The 22,087-nt window shown below is 51.6% G+C and overlaps 1 protein-coding gene across 11 annotated transcripts in view; it reads left to right on the top strand.

Moving 5' to 3' along the window:
• Ndst1 (N-deacetylase and N-sulfotransferase 1) overlaps positions 1–22,087 on the top strand; it is an 81,169-nt gene that overhangs the window by 52,224 nt on the left and 6,858 nt on the right. For 9 of the 11 annotated variants that reach the window (XM_021725672.3, XM_078047804.1, XM_078047817.1 and 6 more), the window contains 11 exons: positions 3,899–4,393; positions 7,759–7,846; positions 9,096–9,250; positions 9,866–10,051; positions 11,615–11,743; positions 12,527–12,709; positions 13,937–14,033; positions 15,120–15,243; positions 17,128–17,302; positions 19,701–19,871; positions 20,768–20,877. In XM_021725672.3, coding sequence (XP_021581347.2) covers positions 3,899–4,393; positions 7,759–7,846; positions 9,096–9,250; positions 9,866–10,051; positions 11,615–11,743; positions 12,527–12,709; positions 13,937–14,033; positions 15,120–15,243; positions 17,128–17,302; positions 19,701–19,871; positions 20,768–20,877 — 1,913 coding nt within the window. Of the gene's footprint in view, positions 1–3,898; positions 4,394–7,758; positions 7,847–9,095; positions 9,255–9,865; positions 10,052–11,614; positions 11,744–12,526; positions 12,710–13,936; positions 14,034–15,119; positions 15,244–17,127; positions 17,303–19,700; positions 19,872–20,767; positions 20,878–22,087 lie in introns of those variants that run through there. The other 2 variants (XM_078047828.1, XM_021725673.3) reach the window with 2 other exon arrangements.

The raw sequence follows: 22,087 nt of genomic DNA on the forward strand, positions 1-22,087 counted from the left end.
AGCCCAGAGGGTCCTGGTGTGGGCTGTTGGCAGCACTCTCACAGTAGGCCAGAGAGGTCATCTTTGGTAAAACCAACTGTAGGAAGTGAGGTAAGGCTCTAGGTGGCTTTCAGTGCGAAGAGCCCTTCTGAAGGAAGGGACGGTAAGTGCACCGGTCCTATGCAGGCTCTTGCTTGGCGTGAGTCAGGAGGGGAGGCGTAGGAGATGATCAAAGGTGGCTGTGTCCCAGGCTTCCCTGGCGCATTGAGTTCTGGGCCTACCCTCAGTGCAGGAGGACTGGTCTGGCTGAGCGTTTCCCATGGCATGTTCTTTCAAGCACTAATACAGCAGGAGGCTCTGCCACTGAAAAGACATTGTGAGCCCCAAAATGCAAGGCCCTTAGAAGTCCTGCCGCAGAGTGAGCCAGTGAGATTCGTCCCCCGCTGGCTTGAGCTCATTCACAGAGCACCCTCTGGGGAGCACTGGCCTGGTTTATGGCTTTACAGAAGCACAAAGTCAGACTATCTCCATTGTCTGTGTTTTTTGCCTTTTCTCCTGGACTCTGTACCCTTTCCTGCCATGAACTTCATTAAGTTTGATTCAGAGCCCCAGGCCTGAAAATCATCAGAATAGCTGACGTTTATCGAGAGCCTGCTTGGAGCAGTGTACTGCCCACATGCTCCTCGTAAATGAACTCGCTACACTCTGTAAGCCGTCTACCCAGGCAGGCAGATAGTGTCCTTATTAAGAGAGAAGGAAACTGAGGCAAAGAGATTAAGGTGTGTGCCCAAGCTCACACCTCCAGTAAGTATTCTCTAGGATTTGAAGCCCAGCAGTCCAGCTCCAGAGGCCTTGGTCTTAACGACCGTGTGGCAAGTCCAGGAGTCCTGCTACCGTTTATTTAGTAGAAGTCTGCATCAGAGGCCACGTGCAGTGCACAGAGCTCTCAGTCTCACTACCAGGCAGTGGGCACAGGACATTGGGTACAGCTGGTGCAGCAGAGTTTGTACCTTGTCTACCTGCGGTTCCTTGCTTTACAGAAGGGGAATGTGGGGCCCGGGAAGGGGTTTGTGCAGCGTCCCACTGCGGAGTCAGTGGCAGATCTAGATTTTCCTATTCTTCCTACATTATTGCACATGACAAGTGCATATGACAGGCCTGTGATTTTTCAGCTCAAACTCGTGCTTCCTGGTAGTCGAGGCACATCTCCTTTCTGCAAGGGGGGCTTCAGCACTGTGCCTTGGACTTGTCAAGCCCTGAGCAGCCTGTGGACTGTGGGGCTCTGGAGATGCTTGTGCTTCTGTTCCCACCAAGGCTGGACTCCTAGGGCAGTGTGAGAGCAGGGACTTAAAGCTCCATGTCCTGGGTTAAATCTTTCTGGCACTTAAAAGCAGAGTGACCTTGGGCAGGATGCTCAATCCATTTGTAAAGTGGGACTAATTATAGCTCCTGCCTTGCTGGTCTGTGTTGGAGATAAAACAAGACAATGGGCGGGAAGCACTGAGCACTCTGCCTGGGACCCAGAGCCACAAAATAAATGGTGGCTCTCTTGTTTGTCATTCTAAGTTCAGCCAACGTATTAGTGGTGGCATTGTCTTGTGGCTTTGGCCAGTGTGCTCCTGTGAGGTCCTGGAGGGTGGAGTCCAGTTTCCTCCTCTGTAGCCCTAGTTCCTGGCACTGTCTTGCCCCATCTTTGTGACTCCAGATGCTCTGGCCCTGAACACACCTGGCAGAGGCCTGGCAGGGGCTACCTGGCCTCTTGGATTAAGCACTTACATGTTCCAGACACTGAGCTCATTGCTTCTCAGGCATTATCATGTTTAATTTTCACAGCTGCCTTGTGAAGTGGGCACTTTATTTTCAGATAAGAACCTGAGGCTGAAAAAGTTAAATAGCTTTACCAGAGCAACATAGCTAGTAAGTCGTAGAGCCAGGATTTGACAACTAAGCTTGTTGCTTCTAATCTGACCACGGGATACCATGTAAGAAGAAACTGGCTAATGGGGGATCTGAGCCCAGAGAGGGGACTTGGGGTCCCCAGGGCACCAACCAGTTAATGCTTAAGTCTGTGAGGCCTCTGCCTTCCCATCCCTGGCTCAGGGCTCTTCCTTCCTGTGCCTGGGTGACCCCATTGGAAGAACTAGTGTCTCCTGAGAGGGTCCTCAGAGCTGAGGAACAGAAGCTTTTACTCCTGGGGGTGCAGCCTGAAGTGGGGCCAGGCGGCAAGGCCAGGCCAGCCACTTTGTTCCTGTCATTGCCGACCAGGGTCAGCTATCAGCAACTTGGCTTTCTCTCTCTCTGTCTGGTCAGTGGGCTGAGCTGCCAGCACCTGGCAGTCAGCTCAGGGTCGGGACTTTGAAATGGGATCCTCAGCCCTCGTGTCCTGTGTGGCTTCCCAGGCCTTGGCACATATGAACAGGGTCTCTGGCCCCCACATAGCTGAAGCAGTTACATCCTTGGCCAGTGCTGACTTGGGCTGTGGGGAGCCTAAAGCTGGGGAAGGTAGCTTCTGAGGATGGGGCTTGATGGGGCTTAGCATGGGGCCACCTCTGCGGCTGGCTCAGGGTGCTGCAGGGTGGAGTTGGCAGCTATCCCTGTGTGTGGAGCAACCAGTGTAGGCTCTTTATCGCGGTTTACAAGGCCAGGGTCCCAAAGAACTATTGTAGAAATGGAAAAAAAAGCAGTATCTATAGAGGAGACTAGTACAGGACACCCTCCTGGGTAGGCACGGTTTCACACTGGGGCACAGGGCTCGGCTGGGACTCTCTGCTTGGCTGTGTGCCCAGATTGGTGCCCACCCGTGCAGCCCTGATAGCACCTGCACATGAGTCTGTCTCCCTCCCCAAATTCTCCATATACTTTTTGTTCACTCATGGCTTGCCCGACCCCACTCTTTCTCCACACTCATTCTCCACAAGACAGTCACATAGACCTTTTCAAGATAGATTGGAACCTGTCATCCCTGTGGATACTGTTTGATGTAGTCTTTGTTGGCTTCCTGCTGCTCTTTGTGGCCTCCAGGGTCCTTCAGGTCTGGCCTCAGTAGAACATTCGGCCTCATCTCCTCCTCTCCCTCTTGATTGAACCTCTACTACCTCAGGGCTTTTGCACTTTGCACTTTCCTGGGACGTGGCTCCCGCCTTTCCCCTAGTTGATAACTCTTTCTTTAAATATTACCTCAGAAATCCCTTTCTGCGGAAGGCTCTCTGAGCCAGCTGACTGTGCCGCTTGTCTGTAACTGTGAATCTCCTCTCTGTAGCATGTACCATGATGAAGCAGGAGCCATGGGCCTAGGGAGGAGGTGATGGAGTGATGTGGCTGTCTGTAGACCCCCAGGGAGCTGGGTAGCCCCAGAGACCTCACCACGCTGGCAGAGATTGGTGGGCATAGGAGCTGGACTGCTGTAAGAGGGTGGCCTCAGGGGTGCTGCCGGTGTAAGGGAGGTGGGGAGTGCTGTGTAGCAGAGTGTCTTTGCTTCCCCCCTGCAGATAGTTCCTCTTCTCTGGCCTGGAGAAGAGTCATAACTGACCAAGGCCAGGCAGTTTGGTAGCAGAGTCCATGCTCTCAACTGCTGGATTTTCCCCTGGTGATTTGGCTTTTCTGGGCCTCCGTCTCTTTATGTGTGAAATGGTCTAGTCTGACAGCGCCTCCACTGTGGGGTCACTGGGAGGATTAGCAGCATTCCAGCGAGCACAGTTCACAGACCCCCTGCCTAGTTTTGGTAAGCAAATCAGACGTGTTCACTAGTGTTCTATTGTAGACAGAGGAGAGGGTAGACGGTTGAGCCGGGGCATGGCGAGCCTGCCCGTGAATGTTATGAATATTGTTGATGTTACAGTTTGGGGTGCATATCTGAGTTCCACGTCCCTTGGAGTTCCAGATCTGACAGCTGTTCCCCTTCCCCCCTGCCCGGTTGTAGGCCAATGAGAACAGCCTGCTGAGCGCACAGCTCAAGGGCTTCCCCCTGTTCCTGCACTCTAACCTGGGCCTGAAGGACTGTAGCATCAATCCCAAATCCCCACTGCTCTACGTGACACGGCCCAGCGAGGTGGAGAAGGGCGTGCTGCCTGGCGAGGACTGGACCGTGTTCCAGTCCAACCACTCCACCTATGAGCCTGTGCTTCTGGCCAAGACGCGCTCGTCCGAGTCCATCCCGCACCTGGGAGCTGATGCGGGCCTGCATGCTGCACTGCACGCCACGGTGGTCCAGGACCTGGGCCTCCACGATGGCATCCAGCGTGTGCTGTTTGGCAACAACCTCAACTTCTGGCTGCACAAGCTGGTCTTCGTTGATGCTGTGGCCTTCCTCACGGGTAAGCGCCTCTCGCTGCCTCTGGACCGCTACATCCTGGTGGACATTGATGATATCTTCGTGGGCAAGGAGGGCACACGCATGAAGGTGGAGGATGTGAAGGTAAGGCGGGCCTCGCGGATTCCAATCCTCATGGCCCCCATGTGACTCCCTACCTGCACTTCCCCTGTGATGTTATTCAAAATAAAGTCCCCCAACCCCACCACTAAGTTTATATTAATTCTTGTGTTCAAAGCAAGTGCCATTTAAAATTTTGTTGAAGTATTTAAACATAGGACTTTTTCTTTTTTTGTTGGGGGGGGCGGTACCAGGGATTAAACCCAGGGGCACTCAGCCACTGAGCCACATGTCCAGCCTTTTTTAAATATTTTATCTAGAGACAAGATCTCACTGAATTGCTTAGGGCCTTGCTAAGTTGCTGAGACTGGCTTTGAACTCGAAATCTTCCTGCCTCAGCCTCCTGAGCTGCTGGGATTATAGGCATATGCCACTGTGCCTGGCAGACACAGAAGACCTTTGCATCTTAGTGCAGAGTTGTGTGTGGAGGAAGAGATCCAGTCATCAGAACATGAAAGTGGGAACCGCAGTGTCAGCCATCTGCCTTTTCATCTAGATTTGATTTTAAACTCTTAAAAATGTTTGTGTCAATATCAGAGTGCCCATAAAATTCTTAAAACAAAAATGGAGAGCTCAGATTACCATATGGCATATTTTAACTTAGGTCTATGGAGAGAGTGAATGCATGCATTGAATTCCAAAAGTGTTTACCCAACAGAGCTGTGTGTAAAGACACTTTTGCAAACCACAAGATTTTACATACGTGCGCTGTCACCATGAAGGAGAAGCCTACAAATTAAGACCACTAAACAGTCTTAAAATGCAGTTTTCAGGTTACTTGCAAAGGAGACATCTGACATCCTAGTATGAACGGGAATCTGAGTCGGTTGCTGGGAGTGGAGAGCACCATAACAATAAATCCAATGAAAACAAAACAGGGGATTAAATTCTGAGAGATGCGGCTGCCTGCTGACCGGTGTCCTCTCTCACAGGAGATTAGCGAGTGTTAGAAACATATTAGCACCAAACCAGGGCTCTCTTTGATGCTCCCAGGAGGCTTTAAAGAGACCTATGAGAGGCTCACAACTCTCCCTGAACAGATCTGCCTGGTGAGCTGTGTTCTCTGTGCACCTGAAATCTCTGCTACGGTGGCCCGGGGTCTGTAAGGAAGACTCTAGTAGAGTCTGTGTCCTTTTCTTAGTCAGGAGTACACTTTGTGCTTTTCTGTATAACCCCGAAGGCGAAGAATAGAGTGGATTGTGTTGAGGAGTGGTTATCCTGTAGGGATTTGAGATCAATTTGAGTCCCAGTGTGATCCTGGTTGACCAGGTGACACATATCAGTCCCATCCCACCGCTGAGCCTCCCCTGTGAAATGAAGAGATGGAGTGATAGGGGATTTTAGGCTGTTTCACAGCACTCCCAGAGGCTTCACAGGGGTGCCCCACGAGCTGGGTGGAGTGAGGGTCATGTTCTGATGGCCAGACACCATCCTCCATGCCTCCTGAGGAGCTGGACAGGGCAGCATGGCTTTGATTGTGATTCTCCCTGGAATTTCATTTCTTGGAGGGCTGTCCTGTTGAAGAAAAATTGAAGATGACCTCTACAGAGTCTTTGCTCTAAACATCTTCATATGCAGCCACCGTGGACCAACCTCTAGCAGAGTAGACTGCTCTGTTCCCTACTTGGGATGCCCTTTCCATGGCCCAGCCCTGCTGTCTCCTACTTGGACCAGGCCCTTGCTACTGTGCAGGGGAGCTCTGTGAAACTGTGGGCCAGGACTGGGCTCCAGGGTCGAGCCCACAGGGAAGTCAGTGTATCTTCCAGTGAGCTCTGGATCGTGTACTTAGGTTTCTTATTCTCCCCATTTCTAAAGTGAAAAGCATGATAACAGATTGGAGCAATTTCTGTGGAAGAATATAAATCGAGGTGCCCTCTCCTGTGCTCTCAGCTCAGAGCAACCTGCAGAGTGCTTCTCCAATGCGGGTCTCCTTACCCTTAAACATCCTTGTTAGTAGGAAAGGGCAGAGCAGTTTCTTCTTTAATCTGAACACAGGTGACCACTGTGGCCTTCTTTCAAAGATGTACATGTCACCTTGTTAACTCCGTAGCACAGTTGACAAAATACCAACAGAAGCTGTTTATGTGGGTGCTGCACTGTGCCCTGCCCCTTCTGTGCACTGCCTCATTTGGTCCTCCCAGTGGCCTGGCAAAGGGGGTGTTATTTTGAGTCCTATTTTTCAGAGAAGGGCACCGAGACTCAAAGAAGTGAAGAAGCCACACGACTGAATATGCATGTCTAGCAGGCAGTGCTCAGCCTTGGTGACAATACTGTCCTAAGAGAGCCAGGATTTTATTTTGCAGCATGTCCTGAAAGCAGGGTTTGAGAGGTTTCCTGGCAGCCTGTGAACCCTGCAGTCCTGGCCCTAGAGTGTGACAGCACATCTGTTTCCCAAGGGCCAGCAGCCCTTACTGACCTGCAGAGAGCTGTGCATGCCAGGCATGGGAACGCCATGGTGCTGGGCACACAGCACATCCCTGGACAGGTCATGATCCTTTGACATCAGCCTGGCAATCCACCAAAGGGGAGAAAGCCTTCCCATGTAGATACTGAGGCTTTCAGTGGCAGTGACCACAGATGTTGTGATGGCCCCCATTTTTTATCACTTAACCAAACATCAGGCAGTTTGTTTTTCTTTCTTTTTTTAGTACTGGGATTGAACTCTGGGTACTTGACCACTGAGCCACATCCAGCCCTATTTTATATTTTATTAGAGACAGGGTCTCACTGAGTTGCTTAGCACTTTGCTAAGTTGCTGAGGCTGGCTTTGAACTCACGATCCTTCTGCCTGAGCCTCCTGAGCCATTGGGATTACAAGTGTGCACCACCGCACCCAGCAGGCAGTTTTATATACAGCATTTCACTTAATTCTCCCATGAGCGAGAAAGAGACCGTCTTCATTGTTCAGTTGAAGAAACAGACCTAGAGGCATCACAAAGCTTTTTGAGGACACATGACAGAGTCTGACTAGAGTCCAGGTCTTTTTGTGCTGGAGGCTTGGTGAAGGCAATGCAGGCCAGTCTCCCCGTGTGCAGCCCATGTCGTCCTGCAGAGCCCTGTGCTACAAGGGGCTCAAACATAGTGCAGTGCTCTGCTGTTAGCCCCTTGTTCTTAGTTACTTTTGCATAAAGGTCCCAGGTTTTCACACAATGCTAGGGATCAAACCCAGGGCCTTGTGTGGCAGTGGGAGCCCTACCACAGAGCCACACCCGCATCCTTGCATTTGCATTTTTACTGGGCCCTGTCAGTTTTGCAGCTGGTCTTGCTGGAACGGGACACTTCTCAGGTCTCTGGAAGGAAAGGAGCTTCTGACTTCCTCTCTTGTCTTCCTTTCTCCTCTGCTGTCCCAGGCCCTGTTTGATACACAGAATGAACTACGCACACACATCCCAAACTTCACCTTCAACCTGGGATACTCAGGGAAATTCTTCCACACAGGTGCGTAAGCCTGCCCTGCCCCCTCTTGGGACTTCCAGGGCTGTCCACACCCACAACTTTGGAGTCCTCTGCCATGATGCAGCAGCCGGGTTTGCCCATACTAAGGGCAAGTCTGCTAGGACCAGTAGGCCACAAGAGTAGTGAGAGACCCAGGAAGGGGTCATTTGGGGACAAAATTGACAACAGTTTCCATGCCTCACTCCCTGACCTTTGGCTGTGCTGTCCTAGGTGGGGCATCTTCCCTTCCACTCCCCCTGCCTCATCCTTTTAAAATTTGTTTGTGTTATTTCTGCTTGTAAGAAAAACTGGTTGAATTTTAAGAACATTACAGAAATATGTAGCATCGAAAATGAAGGTACCCTGTACTTGTACCTCCCCAGCATGACCAAGCTCTAAGTTCAGTTTGGAGTCAAAAGGATTGAATTTGAGGGCAGTAGGCCGCTTGGTTCATGCCTGCCTGCCTTCCTCTTCTGAGCCTTTCAGGTTCCTCCCATACTGCTCTTCTGGGACCAGGCAAGAGGGAACAGCCTTGTAGTAGCCTTGCCCTCTGTCTTCTGCTCAGGTCACAGCAAGGGCAGCTTCTCCTGCATTCTAGGAGAACATGTTGGTCAACAACGCAGGGTGGGGTGGGTAGAGGGGCAGGATGTGCAACACAGCCCCCAAGACAAACATGAGTAATGCTGCTGGGCCCCTGCATTTTGGGGTATTGCTGGAGAACCCTCTATCCCTGAGGTGTGTCTCTAGCCCTTTCTTTGCAAATTTTGTTCCGAGGCAGGCTCTTACTGAGTTGTCCAGGTGGCCTTGAGTGTGTGATCCTCCTGCCTCAGCTCCTGGTTGCTGGCTTCAGAGCCACGCACTACCATACTCAGCTCTGCATTTTTCTTTTCTTAACCTTCAGCCTACCGTGGTGGTTGTGGTAATACATACAGGACAGGGGTTTACCATCCTGTGTATACACAGAGCCCTTCTACAATCCAGTAGAAGACAAATGACCTGTGTTTCCTATTGGAACAAAGTCAGGGCAGACATGTCAGAGGTGGAGAAAACCCTTGAGGCAGCTTGGCCAAAGACACTCCTGAGTTAAGGACACACTCTAGATCAGAAGCCAGGGCTCTGAGACTCCATCTACTCCTGCACTGTTGCTCATGGCAGCCTCTGGATGGGCTATGCCTGCCCATCCCAGGCCTGGGCCAGCTTGGAGGGCCTCATGGCTCTGTGGGCCAGGCTGAGCTATGTGCTGGGACTGCAGGTACTGATGCTGAGGATGCTGGGGATGACCTGCTGCTGTCGTATGTGAAGGAGTTCTGGTGGTTCCCCCACATGTGGAGCCACATGCAGCCTCACCTTTTCCACAATCAGTCGGTGCTGGCGGAGCAGATGGCCCTGAACAAGAAGTTCGCTGTCGTGAGTAAGATTCCCTAAAGGGCAGAGCTGGGTGGGCTTGGGGCTGGGCCTGGGGTCCTGGCTGCTGGTGTCATATTGCTTTTTCAATTTAGTCGATAGACTCCCACCAACATCTGTGTGCCCGCACTGGGGCCTGGGGGCAGGGCAGGGGAGCTGGTTCTATAGAGAAGAGCCCCACTTTGTAGACAGGAACAGAGGCTTAGGGAGGTCATCCCAGGACTTAAACCCAGAGCTGTGTGTGCCCTAGGCCCAAGCTACTACCTCCCGGCTGGGGTGGGAGGTACCAGCCTGGGTTCACTGGCCAACCAGAGGCAAGAGAAGGCAGGAAAGATCTCCACCTTATCCCTCGCTGTGGGGTACATGAGGCCTCTGAACTCGACCAAGAGTTGGGAGACTTGGGCTGTAGTCCCAGCTCTGCCTGCGACTCTGACTCAGAGATTCTGAGCCCCTCCCCTGCCTCCCAGGCCTCAGCTTCTCCATCTGCACCAGGAGGGCTTGGACCAACGGCCCTGCCGTCTTGGCCTCTGATTTTTCTCATATGTTCTACCAAGGGGAAATAAGACCCAAAGGGGAAAGACCCCCGTGCTCATCCTGCCCTGGTCATCCCCTTCCCAGGAGCATGGCATTCCCACAGACATGGGGTACGCGGTGGCCCCCCACCACTCGGGCGTGTATCCTGTGCATGTGCAGCTGTACGAGGCCTGGAAGCAGGTGTGGAACATCCGAGTGACCAGCACTGAGGAGTACCCCCATCTGAAGCCAGCCCGCTACCGCCGCGGCTTCGTCCACAACGGCATCATGGCAAGTGTAGCAAGTGGGCCACGGCAGTGCAGGGGTGGGGCGGGCGTGTGCTGTCCTGGGAGGCATGGCTGTGGTTGGCCTGCTTCGGGCTCCAGCCCAACCCTTGCTGCTACTGTGGCTTGAGGCTCCGTCCCTGGGAAGGTGGGCTGCCAGTCGGGCTCCTCTCATGAGGAACTTCAGGGGGGTTCCTGATGAGGATGTAGGAAAGTCTTCTGCTCCATTCATTTGCTCATTAAGAACTTCTCTTGAGCTTCTGGTCTTTCCTTTTTTCAGGCATTAGGGACACAGAACTGCTTAAAACCCAGAAAGGTTCCTGTTCTTATAGACTTGATGTCCTAGTGGCAGAAAAAAAATGTGTAAAGTATATAACAATCAGTCGGTGATAAATGCCCTTCAGAGAATCAATGAGGAAGGGAGATGAGGGAGGCAATTTTCAATAAATGTTAGGAAGGACCTTCCTGGGATGAGCCATGCCGCTATATGTGGAAGAGTGTTCAAGGCAGCAAAAACAGCAAGTGCAAAGGCCCTGAGGCTTTGTGCTGGGTGTGTTTGAGGACCAAGTAGGAGGCCAGCATGGCTAGAGGAGAGCAAGTTAGAGGCTGATGGTAGAGGATGTCAGGGGTTGGGGACAGGATGCTATGGGGTCATGTAAGGCTTATCATCAAGGCACTTCAGCTTTTAATTAGAGATGGGGAGATTTTGAAGAAGCATGACATCATTCATACTTGCAAAGGTTTTTATCATTTCTTGTTGTGTGAAATGGAGAATATAGGGTACCAAAGAGCAGACAGACCAATTAGGGGCCACTGCCATCTTCTAGCCAAAGATGGTGGTTGCTTGGAGCGGGGTCAAGAAAGTGATCATCTATTGGACTTGTTAGAAGTTCCTTCCATTGAGATCTGCTGATCAGTTGGCTATAGGATGTAGGAGAAAGAAGAGTCCAGGCTGACCTCAGGGCTTCCAGCCTGAGACACTGGAAGAACAAGCTATCATCAGTTGAGATGGGGCAGCTGTGGGAAGACAAGGTTTGTGCATTTGTCTGTGAATCTCCCTGACCATCTGTCCATCCCTCCATACACCTTCTCAGTACCAGGGACTCATATTAACTCTGAGATGAGGTGGTGACAGGTTAGACCCATTCCCTGTTCCCTCAGAGCCTGTTTCCTTAGGGGAGATCACATTGAACTGTTAAGCCAGTGCATGACTATGAGTGTGACCAGATGGGGCTCTGGTGTTGTGAGAGGGCTTGCCAAGTGCCACTGGAAGAGTTGCTTTGGAGGGTCAAGGATCCTTACTGCAAATGGCCCAAGTTTCCAGAAATGTTCTTACTTTGTTATTTTGGGTCCTACTTATTATTTTGTGCGGAAAATAGTAATGGAGTCTAAAATGTCAAGGGCCTGTGGTTCACCTAGGGGAATATCACAGGCTACTGGGTCTTTGGGACCAAGTACCTGCCAGGAGGTGGCCACACAGGAGGCTGCCTTTCTGTGGAGATACCCCACCCCATTTCCCACTGCCATCCATGCCAGAGGTACCATAGCTCCTTTCCTCATCCCCTCCCAGGTCCTCCCACGGCAGACCTGTGGCCTCTTCACCCACACCATCTTCTACAACGAGTACCCTGGGGGCTCCAGTGAACTGGACAAGATCATCAATGGGGGCGAGCTCTTCCTCACCGTGCTCCTCAATCCTGTGAGTGCTCCATGGTCTGCAGCTGATGGGAAGTGAAGCTGCAGGGCGGCCTGTCCTTGGCTACAGGGACCTCCCTGGCTGGGAAAGACCGGAGAGGCTGCCTTGAGAACCTGGAGGTTGGGACACCTGCTCCCCAGCCCTGGCACTGTCAGGGTCACTGTGTGACCTTGACTAATGGATTGGAGCTTTCTTTTTCTTTCTTTCGTATTGCTCTTTTGTTGTTGTTGTTCTTTTTAGATATACATGCTTTTTCTTTCTTTCCTAATCCTGCACTTTAATACTGGCGTATTTGCATTTTTGTGTTTGTTCTCTTTCCAGTCTTTGTTCCTGTGTGTATATGTGCATGTGTGCATGCACACGTGCACACCCCTCCCCCCCCCACACACAAAACCTTTTTGCTCGAGCTTTCAGGGCATTTCTTTCCTTATCTTCAAAATGGAAATAATCACCTGTACTTTAATACTATTAAATAAATGTCAAGTGGTTGTTTTGTTCAGTTCTCTGGGCTTAGTACCTTTTTTCCACACCTTTTTACCAAGACAAAACACAGAGCTCCCATCTCAGGTCAGCCTCCCACCTTAGGGTTGAAATGCCTGGGGGTCAGTCAGACCTGGATTCATCCCTGTCTGTACTCAGCCCATACATTGAGTTGATGTCCTTGGGGTATCTTGCCCTGGTCATCAGGTAGCCCTGCAAAGTGAGGCAGAGGTGAGGTCGGAGGTGGGGGTAAGGTGGCTCAGATGCTGACCGGCTGCTCCCTCCCTCTCCCCCTCCCTGGAGCAGATCAGCATCTTCATGACGCACTTGTCCAACTACGGGAACGACCGGCTGGGCCTGTACACCTTCAAGCACCTGGTGCGCTTCCTGCACTCCTGGACCAACCTGCGACTGCAGACCCTGCCACCTGTGCAGCTGGCCCAGAAGTACTTCCAGATATTCTCTGAGGAGAAGGACCCACTGTGGCAGGTGGGGACAGGGAGGCCTCGTGCCTCGTTGCAGGGGTGGAAAGTCTTCTGCTCATAGGCTCATGCTCCAGGGCTGTGAGGACTCAGCCTTCATATCTTCACACTCTCTCCCCAAGGGAACCCCAGGTGTCCGTTTGCTTGCCAATGTGGGCACGCTCCCTCTCGGGAACATGTATGTGCGCGCATATGTACATGTGCACCTCCCCACAGACCTGTACATATCCATACTCGTACACACCCTTGGAAAGAACAACTTTAAAAAAACCTGTGGAGCTGGGTGTGGTGGCACACACCTGTAATCACAACCCCTTTAGAGGCTGAGACAGGAAGACCACAAGTTCGAGGGCCTTAACAAAGTCCTAAGCAACTTACTGAGACCTGCCTCAAAATAAAAAGGGCTGGGGATGTGGCTCAGTGATCAAGCTCCCCTGAGCTAAATTCGCAATACACATACACACGCACACACAAAGCCCTCAGTGAAAAGCCCACAAGCCCCGTGGGTGAACATAGAGCAGGGAGCGTGGGCAGCACCTGCCCTGCCTTGGTCAGACTCAGGTCATCTCCCAGCCTCTTTAACTACAGCAGGCTCTGAGCCACCGGGGAGGGAGCTCACGGGGAGGGTTTGGGGGAAACCAGTTCTTGGGAAAGTCGGCACCTGGGGGTTGTTAAAAATAGGAAGCAAGACCTGAGAATGGTGGCGTTTCAACAGTTCAGACCCGAGGTCCCCAAACCTTGATTTGTGGGCCAATTCCAGCCTGTGGTCGGCTTTTGTAAAGACAGTTTTCCTGGCACACAGCCACGCTCGTTCTTGTGAGCGTTCTCTGTGGCTGCTTTCATGCCCTCGAAGCCGAGTTGAGAAGTTGCAGCAGAAGCTGGACAGTACCCAAAGCCCACGATATTTACCAAACACTAACCAAGAGATTTACCAACTTCGCAGGGAGAGTTTGCAGACCCCTGGTCCAGACACTGCTTGCCCAGTTCAATTCAAGTGCTTCTGAGTTCCCATTATGTGTCCAGCATACAGCTGGGCATTTTGCCAGACTCTGGGACACGTGAGACTAACCAGAAATGGTCCCTGCCTGTTGCAGCCCAAGCGTCTGGGGGTGAGAGGTGGCAAGGCCACATGCAGACTCTATGCCTGTCGGTCAGCACTGGAAGGGCCACATGGTCCTGGGAGCCTCTTCACTGGGTTTTGGGCTTCCCTCACATCCTCCCAATGTTGTTTTAGGACCCCTGCGAAGACAAACGCCACAAGGACATCTGGTCCAAGGAGAAGACATGTGACCGCTTCCCAAAGCTCCTCATCATTGGTCCCCAGAAAACAGGTAGGTCTCCCCACCCTTCACCCATCCTCTCCCAACACCTGCCATCTCAGCCACAGAATTCTAGGGACCACATTCCCTTGGTCCCACTCCCCAGTAGTCTACCCACTCCTTCCCCAGAAGCGAGAGTAAAATTTGAGGGAATGTGAATCTCCTATCAGTGTGGACATGGGACGGGGATGGATGGGATGCGCATGGCATTCTCCTGGTTGTCCTGAGCTGCAGCCTCAGGGACCTCTCTCTGTGTCCTGGCAGCTTATCTGCAAGTTTAAGCAGTACCTGGTACAACTGGCCCAGTGCAGAGTGGGCTGTGGCCAGTCAGCTGTGTCTAGCAGAGGTGCAGGGAGGGAACAGTGACATGATCGCCGGGCATTTGCCACCCACGTGAATCTGTAAGACCACTCCCAGTTTACAGCTCAGAGAGGTTGAGTCTTCCCTAACACGGCACGTTAGGAAATGACAGTGCCACACCTTGATCTCTGTGACCCCAAAGCTCATATTCTCCATCACCAGACTCTATGGCCTCCTCTTCTGGATGCTTCTGTAGATATGAACCATGGAAACATGCCATAGGGAATGAATGAGGAGTCTTTCTAGGAGGAGGGAGGAACAGAGCTGGAAGAGGAGGCATCAGAGCCAGAACTTGTGGGTCTTCAGAGTTCCACGTTAACACAGGGAGGGCCTGGGCGGGGGCTTTTCCCAAGTGCCAGGGGGACAGAGGTCTCGAGCAGAAAAGGCCAGCAGAAAGCATCTAGTTCTAATTCTAAGGAGACAGCAGTCAGTGGGATGTGGCTGTCAGAGTGCTGTGAGGAGGAGTCAGAGGACAAGCCCTTGTTTAGGAATGAAGAAGGCTGTAATAGATGAGTGATGTCTGCAGGGTACAAGTGTTGGGGTGTCCACATGCAGGCCCTGTATTTGCCATCCTGGATGTAGTGCAGTTCCTTGTACAGACAAGAAGACCAAGACCCAGAGAAAGGCAGGAATTTTCCCAGGTCCTTGTAGAGAAAAGGGGGAGCGAGGCCCAGAACCCAGGCTCCATTGTTGAGTTGGGGGTTCTGCTGTGGGCTCAGCTGCCTCCCATCCCTACAGGCACCACAGCCCTCTACTTGTTCCTGGGCATGCACCCGGACCTAAGCAGCAACTACCCCAGCTCAGAGACCTTCGAGGAGATCCAGTTTTTTAATGGCCACAACTATCACAGAGGCATTGACTGGTGAGTGAGCCTCTCGATCTATAGCAGGACAGGAAGGCCATTCCAGAGGTGGTGGGGAGGTCACTGTGGCCACAGCAGGAAGCAGCTGCTGCTTGTTCACACACAGCTATAGTTCCTATAAACAGGGACAAGGCACAGTGACCCTTGAGTCATGGTGGGAGTGTTGTCACAGGCAGGGTGCTCCATGAGGAAGCCCTTTGCCCCTTTGCATTATCGCCTGGGACAGACACTGCTGAAGGTAGGGTTGAGTCCCTCCCTGGCTTGTACAAAACATCCTGAGTCCCAGAGGAGGGGAGGAACTCACACAAGGTCCCAAGGTCTGCTGGTGACAGAGCAGGGACTAAAATCCAAGTGCTCTGGCTGACAACTGGCCCTTCCCACCATGTGTGGCCAACTGTGGAGAGAAGATGTTCCTGTGGGCCTTTGGAAGCACTGGCTGAGTTCTAGGGGGCACCTGGGGAGGTAGTTAAAGTGGAGGCTGCCCACCAGAACCTTCTACAGAGGTGACCGTCAGTGTGCACTGGGGGATACCTGGGGCTGGTTCTACTCTCCAGTTTCTCAGTTTGCATCTTTCCCTGCTATTGTCTTTTTAAACCTTGTATGTACAGGTGTGACCATGATGTAGTGTTATTATAATGACAGATTGCCTAGAGGGAGAGATTGTATGCCTTCCCTTTGCTCTTTGGTGTTTTTCTCTCTTTTATCTACCTATCTTCTCACTGTCCATCTGTCTGTCTACCTGTGTGTCCATTCAGCCATCCATCCATCTTTCTACATCTCTCAACATGTCTAGTCTCTTACCTAAAACCTTATGTGACCAGATGTATTATTGGAAGTTAGTGTTGTGTTTTGTTTTAATAAAGGTAATATGGTGCAAGCCATGTAGGTAGCAGTCTTCAGTAGGGCTGGGGGCAGCACCCGCAGCAGTACATTAGCATGTCTGTTGTAAGTGTGGCTGTTTATTACCAGGTAAAGTAGAAAAGCCAAGTTGGCTGCCAAATGTCTTAGCTATAGCTTAGGAAGCAAAAACTTCTGTTTTCTGAGCTTTCTCAAAGTAGATATCACAATCAAGATATAGAAAAGTGAGAGAGGGAGATTCTATGACCCTATTCCCAAGATTTTGATTCTGTAGGTAGGTCTTAGGTGGGGCACAGGAATCTAAAAAGCTCTAGGCAATCTGTAAAGGGGTCCTCGGGCCCCCTTGAGAAACCCCATTTTATGGGATGGAAAACCTATACCCTTAATTAGGGAATATTTGGCTTCCTGTGAATCCCCAGTTGCACCTGATTCTACGTGAGTAGGTGCTCTTGGGGGAGTCTGGGCAGTTTGTTTAGTCATCACTGTGGCCAGGATTTGGGACAATATTCTCAAAAATTGTGCCTAGCACACTGGGGAGGGTGGCAGGTGACCCTCCCCTTTGTCTCCAGGTCCATAGAGACAGACTGGACATCATCTCAAGTCAGGAAAAAAGCTCCAGAGGGCAGCCATCCCTCCCGGCTGGTCCTGTGTGGGCTAAGAGGGGAAACCTAGAGGCAGAGTTAGGGCCTGCCAGTTGTGCTGTGGGAGTCTCCACTGGGGCAGGATATGAGTTTAGGATAAAAAAAGACACAACCACCACCCCATGCCTGCAGTCCCATCACACCTACAAATCCTCAGATCCTCCTGATCCCACAGCCTCCACTGAAAAGGCACGAATTTGACTAGGGAGACTGCCAGGTGACCATTCTCTCTAGAATCAGCGAGTCCTGGTTTGGCTGGAGCAGTGTGCCCTGCTTGCTTTCTAAGGATGCTCTACCCGCTGGGACACTCGCTCTCACACTGTTCTCCTGGGGCCCCTTCCTCATGAGTCTTGCCTGTGAGCACCCCTCTCTGGGCTTCCTGCAGGTACATGGAGTTCTTCCCTATCCCTTCCAATACCACCTCCGACTTCTACTTTGAGAAAAGCGCCAATTACTTTGATTCGGAAGTGGCACCCCGGCGTGCAGCTGCCCTGTTGCCCAAGGCCAAGATCCTCACCATCCTCATCAACCCAGCTGACCGGGCCTATTCCTGGTACCAGGTGAGAGCATGGTAGAGGTCCTGGGGGCTGGGATCTGTCTGATGCTCATTCGCTCAGCAAGTGCTGATCAGATGCTGCTGTGTGCCAGCCCTGAGCAGTGTGGATGTGGCGATGGGTAAGAATAAAGCCTGTCTTCATGATGCCTCTAGCCTGGTGCAGGTGACTGGCAGAAGTTGATGCTGAAGGGCAGCACCAGTTACTGGTCCACCCCTGAGCTTCAGAGGGTCCTGCTTGTGACTCTGACATGGACATAACTTGGAGGCTGATTAGACCTTGATGCAGCCTAGATTTGCAAACAGTGGTCGGGCCACGCTGACTGCGTCTTCTCTGCTGGACACTAGTGGGGCGGGAGTGGGAACTCAGAGGACAAGACACAGGACCTGCCTTTTTCAGAGGGAGAGTCCTGGGGATTGAACCCAGGGCTTCTTGCATGCCCAGCAAGTGCTCTGCCACTGAGCCACAAGCCCAGCCTTTAAAAATTTTTATTTTGAGACAAGGTCTGGTTCAATTTATGTTGCTAAGGCTGGCCTTGAACTTGTGATCCTCCTGCTTTAGCCTCCCAAGTAGCTGGAATTGCAGGTGTGTGCCAGTGTGCCTAGCTCAGGACCTGCCATTCCTAGTGGGTATCTGATCAGGGACAGCAGTTACCTGGACTGAAGGACATCTCGAGAGGGATGAGACATGTTAAATGGCAGAGCTTTCTTTAATTTCTCTGACCTGATTGAATTCCTTAAGTGCAGTCTTCTAGGCTTATAGAAATGCTTATAAACCTGCCCCTGGGCTTTGGGGACAGGCCCGTCCCTCCTCTGCTTGCCAGTCTTCCTGGGATTATGCCATGCTGCCAAGTGCTTTGGTTCAGAAGTACCTTTGGAGACCAAGGCCAGGATCCTGACCACCCTCATCAGGCCAGCAGACCAGATCTATTTGTGGTGTCAGGGGACCCCTGGGCCTTAGCGTGTGGTTATGGGGGAGGTGTCTATTATTCCAGCCAGGAAGCTGTCTTTCCAATCTGGCCACTTTGGGTGGCTCTCTGCCACCCTTTGGTCTTCTTCCCTTGATTGCTTCTGTACTGTTTCATTGGGCCGTGCTGTGTCCTTTGCAGTGCTCTGGCGCCATGTCCTCCCTGTTCCAAGTCCTTCAGACCTCTTGCCTCTCTTCCCCTTCCTGAGCCCTCTCTGCTTCTTGTCCCCAGGACTTTGGTTTGTGCCCTGATTCTGCCTTTCCTGTGGTCTGACTCTTCAGGGGAAAGTCCCACCAATACAGTTGGCCACATCCCCATCCTGCTGCGATTGTGCTGGCCACTTTCATGGGGGACATTAGGGTGTCAGAGGTGAAGCTAGTCCCATGCTAGTGACAATGCTGACTTCTGCCACCTCACTGGAGCTTCACAGGAGTTTCTAGAAAGCAGAGGAAGGCTTCGAATGTGTGTGTGTGTGTGTGTGTGTGTGTGTGTTTGTGTGTGTGTGTCTTCCCTTCACACAGAAGAGCAAACTAACACTCAGCAAGGTCCATGTGATGGCATTTTGAACCCAGTTGTTGTCAATCTAAGACCTGGTTTTCTCCTGTCCATGATGAAGGCAGATAAGGGAGACTAATTTATACCAGGAGGATCTAAAAAGGAGTCAGGGGAGGGCAGGCTGGTGTCTGGGAGGTCTGGTGAGCAGGAGGCTGCTCTGCACTATCACTGCGGCTCCTGCCCTGGGCTGCCTGTGGTGCCCAGGGCTGGTGAGCGTCGCCTGGTGGGCAGGTCCTCACGCTCTGGACTCAGAGTTCTGCAGATGCTGATGGCCCACTGGGGTTATTTGAGGTGGTTCAGATCTGGCATTTTCTTTTTCAGTTTTACTCAGTTCTTCTGGTCTCCTTGAAAGAGAGTGCTCAGTTTGGCACAGGTGTCTCTCTCATCCTTTCTAAAACAGCCACACTCTGCTTACAACAGCATGGGGATCAGGGACCTCAGCAGACATCTGTGTTTGCCTCCAGTTTAGGAACTTTGCTTTATTTTTATTGTGTTTATCAATGGTTGCCTTCTATATGTAATCATTGATTCTAGTTTTCCATTTTTGGAAGTGTTATTTAGTTTTCTTGAAGTAAATATATGTGAGAAAGAAAGGTGAGTTGATGTAAAGGAAACGGCGTGGCCTCTTGCCCAGCAGGGCTCAGGGACCACATGGGAATGGCCAATGTTGGAAACTTGATCTTGTTCAAAGATGGAAAAACTAGGACTCTGGGGCCAGTACTTCCCAGGGGCCAGCCAATGAGGAGAGGCAGACTCAAGACTTGGGCACAAGCCTCTTGCTTCCAGCTAGAATCTTCTAGCACCATGTCCCATCTGCTGTCCCACAAAGGCCTCCTCCTTGGTTCTCCCTGTGACATGCTCACCTTTCCCCTTTGCCTGCAGCACCAGCGAGCCCATGACGACCCAGTGGCCCTGAAGTACACCTTCCACGAGGTGATCACAGCTGGGCCTGCTGCGTCCGCAAAGCTGCGTGCCCTCCAGAGCCGCTGCCTGGTCCCTGGCTGGTATGCCACCCACATTGAGCGCTGGCTTAGTGCCTTTCATGCCAACCAGGTAATTCCCTGCCCCTGCCCTTTGGGAGGGTGAGTTCTGCCATGGTGGCAGCTGGGATGAGGAGGCTAGGGTGTGCTGGGGGAAGCGAGAGCCTGGCTGGAGAGGGGCACAGGTCAGATTCCATGAGGCCTTTTAGAGAACCCCCCTGAAGTCTGGAGCTGGAGATTGGGGTGTGGGCTGGAAGCTTGTTGAGAGGTGGAAGAGGGAGGTTACAGGGATACAAAGAGTAGGCTGGGTTGTTCTGTGTGGCACTGGGGATTGAACCCAGGGGTGCTTTACCTCTGAACTACATCCCCAACCACCCCTCCTCTGCCTTTTTTTCTTGGTACTGGGGATTGAACCCAGAGGCACTTAACCACTGAGCCACATCCTCAACCCTTTTTATGTTTTGAGACAGGGTCTCTTTAAGCTGCTTGGGGCCTTGCTAATTGCTGAGGCTGACTTTGAACTCACAATCCTCCTGCCTCAGCCTCCCGAGTCTGAAATCACAGGCATGTGCCACCATGCCTGGCATCTCCAATCCTTTTTATTTTTTATTTTGAGATAGGGTCTTACTAAGTTGTCAAGAATGGACTTGAACTTGCAGTCCACCTGCCTTGGCCTCCCTATTAGCAGGTGTGTACCACTGCACCTGGAGTAAGCAAGGTTTTTTTAATCGTTTAAGTTCTAGGAGAGATTGATATGGGCCAAGGGAAATTGTTAGAGAGCAAGTAGATAGACCACAGAGGACTGAGTCTTGGGGACACCTGCCATTCAGAGCTGGAGGAAGAGGCAGATTAGAAAGCACAGACCCCAACCCACAGCCAGGCCACTCCTACTGCCGAGGCCTCTGATCCTGTTTTGCCCTTTAGGTGAAAGCAAGTCCAGATCACCTTTCTTCCTTTCGTTCTTTCTAGATTCTGGTCTTGGATGGCAAACTGCTGAGAACAGAACCTGCCAAAGTGATGGACACAGTACAGAAATTCCTTGGGGTGACCAATACCATTGACTACCACAAAACCTTGGCGTGAGTACTGTATTGACCATTCAACAGGGTGATTTCTCTGTTTTTTGGCACCTGAGCCAAAAAAGACCAAGGCTTGAATAATAATGGGGGGACATAACTTAATTAGAGTTGGCAAGTTTGAGAAAGTATGCAGCACTGCCCTGATGGCCATTCAGCAAGAAAGCTAATATCAATATGCTATTTTAATAAAAAATCATATTAATAAAAGTACTAACTTAAGGAAAAGGGAGGTGATGAATCTGTTCTGCTCCAGTCAGCCCACCCTGGAGTATCCTCTTCAGTTCAGTTCTGTCTGGGCTGACCATTTTCAGAGTGTTAAACCCAATTTCCACAAGAGTTTCCTAACATTAGACTTTGACTTATAATATGATTTCAGGAAAAGGAAGCTAGAACTATTATTGTCAATGGCCAGTAACCCCAGTCACCCAGAACCTGGTGCAAGTGTACCAGGAATGCCTTCTCACGGTGAGGAAGGGCCACTCTGTGCCGCCAGGTGGGGGGTTGGGGGAGAGCCTGCCTCCAGAGCTGTGTCATAGAGAAAGGACACACTTGGCTGGAGGAGGGGCCCCAAAGAAGGTGGAATAAAGCCCCCTGCCTGGCGCTTTCTTGGGAAATCATACAGCAAGAATATTTCCTGCTAGCCAGGCTGGGTGGAGCACACCTGTAATCCCAGCGGCTTGAGAGGCTGAGACTGGAGGATCTTGAGTTCAAAGCCAGTCTCATCAACGGCCAGGTGCTAAGCAGCTCAGTGTCTCTAAATAAAATACAAAACAGGGCTGCAGATGCAGCTCAGTGGTTGAGTGCCCCTGAGTTCAATCCCCAGTACAAAAAAAGGAATATTCCCTCCCTTGCTCACTGGGCTGGAGGTTGAAAGTGGAGAAGGGAAGGGAAGTCAGATCTTCATGTCAGAACAGAAAGCAGCCCCAGGGTGGGCCCTGGTGTCAAAGAGGCCTGCTCAGGACCGCAGACCCACCCTTAGCTCTGACCCTGGATGAGTCCCTTAGCCTGGGCCTTGGCTTCCCTCACCTGTAAGATGGGGTTAAGGAGTATGACTCCTCCCTCCTGAGAGTCCCTGAATTCGATGAGAGCGTGAGTGTGGCCCTCTTGGCTCAGAGCTAGATGGTGCTGACTGTTATTGTCATTGTCATCATCATCTTATGCCTACCCCGTCACTGTGTGGAATTCTTTTCTTTTTTTTTTTTTAAGAGAG

Source organism: Ictidomys tridecemlineatus, chromosome 1 (assembly GCF_052094955.1).
Source record: "Ictidomys tridecemlineatus isolate mIctTri1 chromosome 1, mIctTri1.hap1, whole genome shotgun sequence".
Classification (NCBI taxonomy): Eukaryota; Metazoa; Chordata; class Mammalia; order Rodentia; family Sciuridae; genus Ictidomys; species Ictidomys tridecemlineatus.